This window comes from Xenopus laevis, chromosome 3S (assembly GCF_017654675.1).
Source record: "Xenopus laevis strain J_2021 chromosome 3S, Xenopus_laevis_v10.1, whole genome shotgun sequence".
Classification (NCBI taxonomy): domain Eukaryota; kingdom Metazoa; phylum Chordata; class Amphibia; order Anura; family Pipidae; genus Xenopus; species Xenopus laevis.
In genome coordinates this window covers 71,906,879-71,920,028 of record NC_054376.1, presented here as the reverse complement: position 1 = coordinate 71,920,028, position 13,150 = coordinate 71,906,879, and the positions used below count along the sequence as shown (strand labels likewise).

At 36.4% G+C, this 13,150-nt stretch overlaps 1 protein-coding gene across 1 annotated transcript in view; it reads left to right on the top strand.

Moving 5' to 3' along the window:
• The window catches only part of gnai1.S (guanine nucleotide binding protein (G protein), alpha inhibiting activity polypeptide 1 S homeolog), a 32,760-nt gene extending 21,115 nt beyond the window's left edge, over positions 1-11,645 (top strand). The window contains 4 exon segments of the mRNA NM_001090896.1: positions 2,252-2,381; positions 6,082-6,235; positions 8,270-8,476; positions 10,186-11,645. Coding sequence (NP_001084365.1) covers positions 2,252-2,381; positions 6,082-6,235; positions 8,270-8,460 — 475 coding nt within the window. The 3' untranslated portion in view covers positions 8,461-8,476; positions 10,186-11,645.
• Positions 11,646-13,150: the final 1,505 nt, after the last annotated feature.

The window sequence follows — 13,150 nt, the reverse complement described above, 5'->3', positions numbered from 1 at the left end:
AGAATGTTGGTGTAATTCCACTTCTTTAACAAGATATAGGCTCTAACTGTCAACAATTTTTTTATAATCCATTATATAAACATATCAGAAACATAATTTATTTTGTGTACAAAATTACAGTTGATTTGGAATGGCCCATGCCTCTAGAACACTGCAATACCAAATATGTATAGTTTTATGGAGATTTCCAGTACACAACCACATTTCCAAAGTGCTGCTCCATAAACGTGCCTACTTCTGATTTCAAGGCCAAAAACTCCACAGTGGGTTTACCATAAAAACATCTGTTTTTGGGAATAAAAGATTCTGATGAATCTAAAATAAGTAAATATGCCTTTTTATTCCAAACTAGACAGCCACAACACTTTAGTAAAATTACCGTTTTTTATAAAAAATGTTGACTTTTTTTAAAAAATAACCTCAAAGCTTTTAATTAACATTATCTTATCTCACACAAAACGTTCGGTATCAAGATACACAACCCTAACTATGAAGGCCAGGGGTCCACTGTGCATAAGTTTACCTAAATATGTGTCAAAATGACCATTAACTGGTAGGGGTCTCAAACGCCTGGTCAATCAGGGATGGAGGCATCCATTAGTGTTAAAAGAAATGAAAAGTAACTTAATTAAACATGCTTAAAAGCAGTACATTGTTGGGGCAGGCATCTGGCTGGATAAACATGTTTTGTAGCCAAACTTGCCACTTCTCAGAAGCCAAAAGGAAGACAGACCATATGATCTATCATCCTTAGTCATTCTAGCTACTGCAAAATAAACACATTTACTGCATCTTGCATATGCATTTTCTCTCTTGCCAACTCAGCTTTTGCAAACTGAGCCTACAAACTGTTAGCAAGACCCCCTAACTGTACAAAGATGCCAAGAAGTCTATTTTCAGAAAGAACACATTCTGACAAACTGCATTGACAGTTCGATTCTATATATTTTATGGGGGGCTCCCTTTCCTAGCAGGTGTACTAGAGCTCACACAAATAACTGATTCCAGTGCAATCACAATCTAAGAGGCCATGACTAAGTGCCCTGTAGGGGTGTGAAACACGTAGGGTGAATGTAGATGCAGCTATATTTTTAATTTTTCTACAAATAAAATAATTTTTTAACTGAACATCTTTGGTCCTGTGAAACCGTTTGAGTGCCGGTCAGCTCTGCTGTTCCATATTCTTTGCTGTACCGCTCCTCCAAAGCTGGGGGTCTGGGGCTGGTGCACCCGGGCCACTTTCACTGTTTGGTGAGTCACTTTACATTTCCTTCTAGAGCACCTTGTTCTCTTCTAACCATTTAAATCTAACAAAATAACTGCCTTGCATGCAGAGATATAGAATTTCTGGTGATTGTAAAAGTGTGAGATCTAATACAGTTTCTAGGCAAAAGGAGCCCCCCACATATATTAGATCTGTCATTCAGAATCTGTCTATCTTCATTAGTGAGTTTGGAGTCTCAGAAGGGACGAGCAACTAGATTTTTTTCAGAAACTGTCTAGAATTTTTAATTCATAGTATTTAGAAAATGTATTTATGATGAAGCTTATATTTTTTTCATTTTGGTTATAGTTCCACTTTAATTAGTAGCCTTTTGTCTGTTACTGTATTAAATGTTTTAACAAAGTTTATAACACATCTACTGCCACCCAAGAGTCTATGGTTCTTTTGCACTGAAAATGTGTTTTTTCAAACTTAGCATGCATTTGTAAATGCATTAAAAGACACCCATGTGTAAGAGCTCTTATATTGCCAATGTTTGCATGCATATTGAGTGTGTTGGATACTTTAGAGTTGTCTCTGCCAATTATCTCAAAGGAGACCATGTGATGTTACCTAGTTGGCTTTACAGTGCAATTTCTTTAAAAATTAAGGTATTTTCATTTTTTTAGTTATCTTATTTACTGTATAAACAATCACACTAATTGGACCCTGAATAATAGTACTTATTCATTAGGCTTGTTAAAAATTATTCCATTTTATATAAAAGTCAATATTTTCTTATTTTTAAGGTGGGATTTTGCTTTTGGGTTTTTTTGTTGAAATTGTTTCATTTGTAATGAAACCTTTTATGGTTTTATATTTCTGTTGATAATTTATAAGCTCTATTAGAACTGGATTTAAAAATAAAAGGTACTTTCAAGGCATTGTGCCAATAACAACCCCTATTTAAATTGTAACGTAAGCCATTAGACAATTTGTTTAAATATTAATTTTCATAATGTTGATTTTATTTTCTTGTCTGTGCAGAATGTTTGATGTGGGAGGCCAAAGATCTGAAAGAAAAAAATGGATTCATTGCTTTGAGGGGGTCACAGCAATAATTTTCTGTGTAGCACTGAGTGATTATGATCTAGTTTTAGCTGAAGATGAGGAAATGGTGAGTAGCAGAATGAATTGTTAAGCGGCATAGCTTCCTAACTATACTTAAATAATGAAGACTAGCACCTTAATGGGAAAAACCATGTCCCTGTAGTCTCTTAAACATGTGATACAGCTTCCACAACTCTGGACAGCAATCAGATTATCTTTTAAAAAGTGAAATGCCTTTATTACAATTTTGTCCATTCATTTCTATGGGATTTTTAAAAGAGTATTTATCAATGGGTGAAAGTGCAAGTTCATCCTTTGATAAATATGGCTTTCAAAATTCCATTGAAATGGAGAGTGGCGGAATTTCACTCTAGAAGACTGTGGCCATCTCTAACTTCAGTTTTGGATAAATATACCCCATTCTCTACGGTGTCTTGTGATTCTGTTCACAGACCGATGTCTTGATATGATATTTTCCAATAGAATGCTCTGTTATAGTTCAGAATTAATTGTTCCATCAATGAAGGCAAGCCGTCCAAGCCCAGATGCAACAAAATACCCAGGCGTTAAGTTGCTTAGAAGTTACCCTGGGTTCCTTTGTAACCTCTCGGATTATTTGATACCTTGCAGTTAGTTATCTTCGATGGTTGACCATTTCTGGGTAGGATAACTACAGTCTTGCAATTTCTCCATTTGGACTCCCCCAATCAACAGTCAGGCAAATTGTGTACAAACTCTTCAGCAATAGTCTTGTAACCTTTTCCAGCTTTATGGTCATCACAAACTTCTTTTCTGAGGTCCTCCTACATCACCTTTGTTCAAGCCATGATGTGTGATCATGCTTTGCTGAATCCCGATTCTTTAAATTAAACAGGGTCTCTCAATCACACCTGATTGTCATCCTATTTATTCAAAACACCAGACTCTGTTTTCACCTTCAAATTATCTGATAATTCTAAGAATTCACTTACTTTTGCCATTCGCTGATATATTATTGGATCTTTTTTTTTTTTTTTTTTTTTTTTTCAATAAATGCATGACTAAATCCAATTTTTGTTACATGTACTATGTACGTGTACTGTTAGGACTTGTATGAAAATCAGATTATGTTTTAGGTCAAATTCATTTAAAAATATAGAAAATTTGAAAGGGTTCACAAACTTTCGAGCACCATTGTATATAGGCTACATGGTGGAAGGGTGCATGTTAAAAAGTCTATAAAATTTACATAGAAATTTTATAACTTGTGTTGCGCTTTTGGAATTCTTGAGAGCAGTTTAAGCAGTGTAGCTTTCTTTATTATATGTTTATTACCTTTTTAGTTTTGTATATTTGCTTGCTTGGAGGAGCTTATTTCAGGTAATCCTGTTTTTTGTTTATACCTGTTTTACTGTGAAATTCCGTAGTTCTTATAGTAGAATATATGTTATAGAATATCTTTGATCTTAGACGTGTAAAGGGGTTGCTCATCTGTAGATTAACTTTTAAAGGAGAAGGAAACCCCCTGGGTGAAAAACCCATTCCCCTGTGTTGCCCTCCTCCCCCTGTCCTTCCTGTCCCCCTGGAAAATGCCCCAACTTGTTACTCACCCCTCTACGCAGGTCCTGTCCACAGAGTTCATAGTCGCCATCTTCTCCCACGCGCGTCTTCTTCCTGCTTTGACCAGCGTCTTCTGGCGCAGTAGGAACATTTACCGGTACGGCTCTACTGCACATGCGGCGAATGTCACGAAGTGAAATCGGAAACTTGGTGACATTCGGCGCATGCGCAGTAGAGCCGTACCGGTAAATGTTCCTACTGCGCATGCGCCAGAAGACGCCGGTCAAAGCAGGAAGAAGACGCGCGTGGGAGAAGATGGCAACTGTGAACTCCGTGGACAGGACCTGCGCAGAGGAGTGAATAACAAGTTAGGGGCATTTGCCCAGGGGGAGGGTTTTTGCGCCCAGGGGGTTTCCTTCTTCTTTAATGTTATGTAGAGAGTGCTATTCTGAGACCGTTTGCAATTGGTTTTAATTTTGTATTTATGGTTTTTAAAATATTATTTTTGTTTTATTCTGCAGCACTTCAGTTTGCAATCTGGTTGCTAGGATCCAAATAACATTAGCAACCATGCCTTGATTTGAATTAGAGAATATAGTACGAAGAAGAGAGATCCTGAATAGAAAAGATGATAATGAAAAGTAGCAATAACAATAAATGTGTAGCCGTACAGAGCATTGGTTTTTAGATGGGGTCAGTGACCCATATTTGAAATCTGAAAGGAGTCAGAAGAAGAAGGCAAACAATTAAAAAAAGTATAACAAATAAATAATGGAGACCAATTGAAAAGTTGCTTAGCATTAGCCAAACTATAACATGCTAAACAGTAACTTAAAGGTGAACTGCCCCTTTAAAGAAGGCAAAATCCCATAGATGATGATAGTTTGATACCTACCTAGACATTTAAAAGTATAGCCTCCCTTTAAATGTACAGTAGATGTATATGTTGGCGGTTATACATAAATGACAAGGAATGACAAATGTTCATGAGTGAAAAGTATGAATAAATTGTTGGATTCATGTGAATACATTAATATAGAATAGTATAGAAAATGGAGGCTGACTATAAGGCAACATATACCTATAGAGATGCAATTATTTAAAAGCAATGACTGTTTAATTACTGAGTAGAATGAATGTGGTTTACACACCTTCATCTACACAATTATTGAGCTGGAAGATTATTCCGTGTTCCAGTGTTATCATATGAGCATATAGTACTATTTTGATAGTAATGGGCAGAAGACTGAATAGGATTTTCTTCAATTAAAATTAACTTAAAATCAAAGCAATTGATTATATAATCGGTCAGATTATAATAGGGGGCTATGCAGACTTGACAGGGGAGCACATGAAAGATCCAGGTTGTTCTGGTGTATCTATGGGTCAGTAAGCTGTAGACTTGGTCTAGGGTTGGCAACTGATGTGAGCCCGTTCATTTTGGGGGCCTACTTTTTCTACTAGAAAAGCATATTGAAGGTCAGTTTAAGGATGCGTTTTAGACCCACACTTGTTCTAGAAGTTTTGGAACTTTTATTGATGAAGCAAATAATTGCAGCCTAATGGGAAACTTGAACAAATCTTGTATCCTTGTAAACTGGAGCGCTGTTTAAGAACCACTGCATCAGATTCTGTAGCAAAAAGTTTAAAGGAGAACAAAACCCTTGCCCTCTCCCCTCCCCACAGCATGTGTTCTTTTCTGAGCTTTCCCTGTAGCCTGACCTGCTTTGAATCTGCAGTTACGCAGCAGAGTTCAAATGCGTCATCTTCTGTCTTTCTTCTGAACCTCTTCTGTAGACCAGCAACACAAATCTTAGAGGAGCATGTGCAGTTCAATCTATCTCCTGAACCCCTTTCTTGCATGCTCCTGCAAGATCCGTATCGCAGGTTTACAGAAGAGGATCAGAAGATGGTGCCTTTGAATTCTGTTGCACAACTCTGCAGATATATAGAAAGTCAGGCTACAGGGAGACTGTTGAGAGAATAGATGCTGCGAGGGGGGGGGCAGTGAAGGGGGGAAAGGGTTGGTTCTCCTTTAAAGTAAGGAGAGCCGTATAGCATTTTATTAGAGAGGAGTTGAAGCCCGAAAGGCTCTTTGAAAGTTTATTTCGGCTTTTTAATGGTCTTAATGATTACTGAGACTATTGTAAGCATGACCACATATCAAAAATATAATTCAGTTTTGATTAACCTAAATATTTTAATACTGCTTTGGTTTTTTTGTTTAGAACCGCATGCATGAAAGCATGAAGCTATTCGATAGTATCTGCAATAACAAGTGGTTTACAGACACTTCCATTATTCTCTTTCTAAATAAAAAAGATCTTTTTGAGGAGAAAATCAAGAGAAGTCCTTTAACAATTTGTTACCCAGAATATCCAGGTACATTTTTATATATTCTAATTTTATAGTTAATCAAAGAGCTTAGACGTAAAGTGATACTGACACATTCCTATGAAAAGCCATAGGAACATGCCAGTATAGCTTGGGTACAGTATTATTTTGTTATAATAGTACCTACCCCCCCCCCCCAACAGCCCCCTGCCTAGCAATACTTACCACAGCTAATGCTCTAACACTGCTTAAGGTCCCACTGAGCTAGATGCAGTGTGATCTTTCAGTAGACTGTTTTCATTATTACTTGAGAAGATAAGGAACACTTCACCCCCAACCCAATGTGACTAAAGGAAGTGCTCCTACTGTGGTCTGTCACAATCATCACTAGGTATTGTTGGACTGGGGGCGCTTTTATTTGGGGAGAGGGAAAAAAATACTGTTGACATGTTCCTATGGCTTTTCATAGGAATATGTAAGCATTGCTTTGGGTATTTTTAAGATTCTTCATTGTTTCAGTATTTCCTCATAGAGGCACATTTATTAAAGTTTTGAATTCATGTGAGTTTTTTAAAACTCTTTAAAATTCGAATATACCCGAAATTCGCCTTTGGGGTAGTAAAAAAAATGCAATATCTAAAACTCGGATGAATTTTACCGTCTCGAAAACTCAAATAAAATTTGACCAAACTCGATTCGAGTTTTTTTCTCCGAAAAAACTTGAAAGTCAGGCTACTAACAAATTGATGCCTGAACCTCTTCCATTGACTTATACATGAACTTGGCAGGTTTTAGGTAGCGAATAGTCGAATTCAAGTTCTTAAAGGGCATGATAAATCTCGAAATTCGAATTAAAGCTCAAATAGAGTTTGGATAATTCACAATTCGTATCATAATTAGATGGGGCATTTGTTGTCACTGCAGCTATTACAATGTTGTCAGCTTACATAATGCTAAACATGTCAAAACATTTATATTGATTCTAATATGTTCTGTTCATTTTTGTATCCCAGATATCTGCAGAGGTTTTTTTTTTTTAAATATTTAATTTAAAAATTTTGTTCGCAATATTTGTTTTAAAATGTTTTTATTCTTAAACACATAGCACATTTAGTTAAATTTATTTGTGTCTTGAATTGGATATTTTACTACACAATAAGACCTATGACACACTGACGGTATATCTTTAATATTGCCCATGATTTTGGGCTGAATGTTACCATTGTCAGCTACAAAATTAACTAGCAACTTCCTGAAACTCCGGCACTGATTTAGCGGTAAAGACCTGTACCTTTGAAGGCACGGCAGTACCTCTCAATCTTCTTTTCTGCTTTTTCATTGTACATACTCTGTGCTGTTGCCAGTTATATAAGCTCAGGAACCAATATTGTATATATAGAATATTAATGTAATGATACATGGCTGATTTGTAATTAATTTAGATTACAAGTACATAGAAGCTCTAAAACCAGTACAGTTAGCATGAGAATTCAATAGTCAGCCCTGTAGCATCAGCTTATGTGACAGGTCAGCCTACTTTTCTGCTTGACAATTTGCACTGACCCCTAAGCTTAGCTTTTCAACAGCTGCTCAGAGCAAATTTCAAGAATCCAAGATGGTGCATTCCTGTGACAAATGTGAAGGCCTGGACCATCAATGTTATAGTGGTCCTGAACCCTTAGGCTGGTGTATTAAGTCCAGTATTTAAAATATGACATTTCTAGCCATATTAACTGTTAGGGTTTTGCTCTCCTTTAATTTCAATAACCATGTACTAACTATTAATAGTAAATCGGCAGATATTCTGTGTTAATATCTTGCAAAAGGTTTCCCATCTCTTTAATTGAAACTGCTGTCAAAAACTTGTTCACTTTTTCTAGTGGAAAAGAGCATAAACCATGCATTTAAACATTCTTTTTTTTATAATTTATGCTGGAAGCAAACTTAGACACAGAGTGCTACTTTATATATTCTCACTTGTTAACCTTAAACATGTTCATGTAAGAAATTAGTTTATTAAATTATATAACATGTTATGTAACCTGCAATTTTATTTCTAATCTGTGAGCATTTTTTTTGCAGGTTCAAACACATATGAAGAGGCCGCTGCATACATTCAGTGTCAGTTTGAAGATCTCAATAAAAGAAAGGATACAAAAGAAATATACACGCATTTTACATGTGCTACGGATACCAAGAATGTGCAGTTTGTGTTTGATGCAGTAACTGATGTCATCATAAAAAATAATCTGAAAGACTGTGGCCTTTTCTAATACATGATTATATATGGTAAGGAATATTAAGTTGCTTAGTCAATAAAAGGGGCCTATCATTTTTCAGTCTTAGACTTTGCAGTCACTGCAAGCAGGAAAACAACCATTTTGTGGGCACTGTTATTAAGATATACTTTACAAAATCTTGTGAATGCACTGGAATGGGGTACATGATGCCCATGCACAGGTTACACAATTAGATGGTGAGGAGGGAAGGGTATGTAAGAAGTGAAGAGACATCTAGGAAGTGCTAAATTGAAGGTGAAAGTATGTGTCTGCCCCGCCTCTGTGCCTAAATTATAGAGGTGGAAAAGGCAGTCTACAGAAATGTTTTGAAGCTGACAAATTCCTACTTTGTTTTTCAGGGGACCAGAAAAAAACTGTGTAAAATCCAGGAAAATGTAAAATCAGGGAAATGTATTATGCATAATATATAGGTGGGACCACACAACAACAAAGTAAAATGAGAGAAAACTTAAAATCAGGGAATGTAAAATTGAGGTTTCACTGTACAAATAATTTTTTCAGCACATTTAAAGGGGATCCGTCACCCAATAAAATTATTTCAAATTCTAATTTATCATGTTAGTTAAGCAAAATTAACTTAAATTCACTGTATACATTATTTGAATCTTGTTTCCATCAGCCTGGGAATTCATAATTATAGCAAGCAGGCAAGAGCCATTTTGTGGACACTGTTATTAAGACAAGCCTTGCATCATTTCAGAATTTTGTGCACCAGAATGGGGCACTTGATGTCCATCCCCATGCACTGGCTACACAATTAAATGGTTAAGAGAACTGGGGGAATGTGGTGAGAGCAGTGACATCTAGGAAGTGCTGAATGGAAAGTGAAAGTATGTGCTTGCCCCGCCTCTATGCATAGAGGAGGGGCAGGCAATATTTGATTGACAACTGAGATTTTTAAATGAGTTTACAACAGCTATGAACGCTTTCATAAAGAAAAGAATTTGGATTTCATGTTTAGTTTGAAAAGTACTTTTATTATACAGCTTTTTATGTCTGGATGACAGATCCACTTTAAAGGAGAAGGAAAGGTTAAAACTAAGTAAGCCTTATCAGAAAGGGCCATCTAAATATACCAGTAAACCCCCAAAGTAATGCTGCTCTGAGTCCTCTGTCAAAAGAAACACTGCATTTCTTTCCTTCTATTGTGTACACATGGGCTTCTGTATCAGACTTCCTGCCTTCAGCTTAAACCTCATTGCCCTGGGCAAGAGCATGCTCAGTTTGCTCCTCTCCCCCCACCCCTCCCTTCTCTACTGTAATCTGAGCTCAGAGCAGGGAGAGACTCAGGCAGGAAGTGATGTCACACCACATAAATACTGCAGCTCCTATTCTAAACAAACAGAGAGTTTCTAGAGCTTTTTACTCAGGTATGGTAAAATATTCTATAGAATAAATATAGCATTCTAGCTTGCACTATTGCAGCTAATCTATTGGTAATAAAATGCCTCTGTAGCTTTCCTTCTCCTTTAAGTCATCTTTGTAAAATTACAAAACGTCTGCAATTTTAACTGTATACATCAGGGTCCATTTTTACAACAGGATCTAAGCTGTTATGGATTATGATTGCTCCTCTGTATGCTTTCTGATATCTTCTTGTTGAAAATGTAATGCTGTGATTCAATGAAAACATTTATTGACTGATTTATTGTGTCCAGAATGAAACCAGCACATAATATTTGTTTTGTTTTCCTGTAGATTGCATTTGACTTCACCCTGTTATACCTTGATGGCTTTTGGCGTAACTTAAGATTCTTGATGAACAGCGGACCAGTACTGTACTTGCCAGTTTTATTAGCTTTATTTATGTTCATGTCTTGTAAATTTTTAAAACTAACTGCTTGTAGGCCACAAAAAAAGAAGGTATTTTGATTGTATGTATACTGTAATTGTAGGAATGTTATTTGTACAGACATTGAACAGAATATTTTAATAGTATGAATTGTCAAAAGGATCACCTTGTTTTCTAAAATGCTGTTAGAGATTTTTAATTTGCCTTTTTCAGTTATTTAAAGAAACCATGTACATTATCCCTTTGTTTACCTGTTTATGCATGCATGCTGCCTTATTCTGTGTTAGGCTTTTTATTGCTAAGCTGCAAGATAAATGACTTGTTTTAAATCTGGACATGTCTTACAGTTGCACAACACCCCAACTCAGCATGTAACACAAAATCGCTCATTGACCTCAGCAGTCACTGTGCATTTTTATTCTCTAGTAATTACTTGTGCATTGCCTTAAAGGTGGTGCCAAAATTAGCTTTTTTTATACATTTTAAATCTAAGTGGTCAATTATTGTAAATAGTGTTTTCCAGATATATGGCCAGGATATTGGTGGTGTTGAAATGGATTCCTTTTGAATTGTGTTTTTGGCGTTCATTTGTTAAGATGACCCTCTCTATTCTTAAAAATATGACACACAAGTGCAACATTTAAGTCCAGCCTCCCCATTCAAACGTTCCATGACCTTTGTTTGTGGCTCTGTAATGCTGTGTAATTGCCTCACTGTCTACAAGCTTTTATCATTCCTTTCCTTTAGACTTTTTATGTGTAAACTTTAGGCCCAGAAATAAAAGGTCTCTGATATGTAAAGTATTCATTAAACGAATACCATTGAAAGTATAGCAAATATAAACCTCAATGCTGACATTTATTTTAAGGCTCGCTAAGGAATCTGTTTAGAAACAGTTCATTTATTTTATATACTTATTTTTATCATTGTTATTAAATTCACTGTGAGTTGACAGTTTGGTTCACTATTAAAAACAGTTGTCATTTCACAATTTTAACATGTCATAAGTAACTTTGTGTTGTCCAAGTCATGTATAAATTAACTGTACCTCTTGTAACGTCATTAGGGCTTTTTGTACTTCACCCTAAGGAATACATTCATAGTGAATACGAATTACTAAGGTCACCACTGTCTAAATTCTTTGTGCCTTCAATTATATTTTTTATTTAATTTAAATTACTTGGGAAGATTACCTGCTGTATACTCGTAATGATATACTGGATTGAATCGAAATCAATTTGTCAATTTCACCATATAAAAAGAGCACACATGTTGGTAAATTTTACTGAAGGATTCCTTGACTTTATCCTGTAAAACTGTGTTGCTAAAATATCCTAATAAACCTTACAATTTTTTCAGATTTTAACTCTGTTTTAAGTGTTTATTTGGATTAAGTGTTTATTTAGATTGGTTGCTTGTCTTCCGTTTTATAGTTAGCATTTCTTTTTCACTAAATTCATGACTAAAATGTAGTCTGGAAAGAGTTGAGCTCACTAGTATTTTAGCACAGGTATCACATTTTTGGTATAAAGTATCTATCTCTCTCTCTCATATGTATGATCTAAAGAATTGTGCCTGTGTGTAGGTATGTGTGTGTGTATTTTGTATTGTTTTGTAAGCATTTTGCATTGTGTAGGGTGTTTACTTCTATGGAATGCTCCATGTCATCGGCCAGGCTTTGGTTATAGAAGTGAAAAGCCAAGCTTTTACTCTACTGCTCATGCATCCATTTATAATAGACTGAAAACACATAATAATAACTTCCCTTAGGACCTACAGCTCCTGCTGTCTAGTAGCTATCTTCTGTGATTTATGCTGTAGAGTACGGCACAAAAAGATCAGTGGCACTCAGTGGGAAGGCGTTACGGTAGTTATATTTCTGTGCAACGCTGTTTCAGTTAATGAATGGAGCTGGGCAGTGAGTGCTGCTGTGCAGCAGTAGTATGTTCTGCAGCAGGGGGCCTTCTAAGTAGCAGCTTAGGTAGGTACTAATTTAAACTAAAATAGCAGTGTGTGTTTAAAAGGAATAACTGTATCCCTTTAGGATACGGTTCTGCATACACACTTAATTGTGTAAACAATATTGTGACTTCTTCCTATCCACAAGGTGGTTGGGTTTTTGGTAGTGAGTTCTGATTACCTGATTGTGCGGATAGTCCATGGGTAACTTGTCCCTCCCTGACAATGTGGCAAAATTCCTCTCCCTTTCCTTTGGAATAGGCTCCGGAGTGACGTTACTTATGGATCAAAGTGACATTACTTGCAGTTTTGCAAGTCTCGGGTCATGAGGTAAGTAAACTATTTGTTGGCCAGGTTGGGTAGCGTGTCTAGGTAGGAGAGGATGCTAGGTGGCGGGTCTGGGTCAAGCACAAGTCTGCCCGACTGGACCCGTGCAGGATTTTACGGGGACCAGTAAATGCTTCCTGATGATTGGTTGCTAGACCAGTAGCAGACATGGCACCATTTATTATATGGTGCCATTTCATTTTCATTCATTCATTTTTATAGCTTACTACTGTGTGGTGTACCGGCCAATATTAGTTGCTTCTTTAACTGTAATACTGAGTCCTTGAGAAAATATGGGCAATAGTTTCTATAGTATTGTATGGAGGCAATAAAATGTCATGCATAAAGTTTACTCTAGGACTATTTAACCAGAGCAACCAGATGTCAGTTACTTACTGTTTAAGGATTACTAGAGATTGAGTCAAATGTTAACCCTTATGAATCCAAGTCACAGTAGCGCTACAACTGGTGCAACAGTTAGCACTGATCCCTGCAGCTCTGGCATTACAGGTCTGAATCCAGCCAGGGCACTGTCTTGTGCAGTTTTCCCCTCAGTGTCCTGCCACACTCTAAAAACATTCAGTG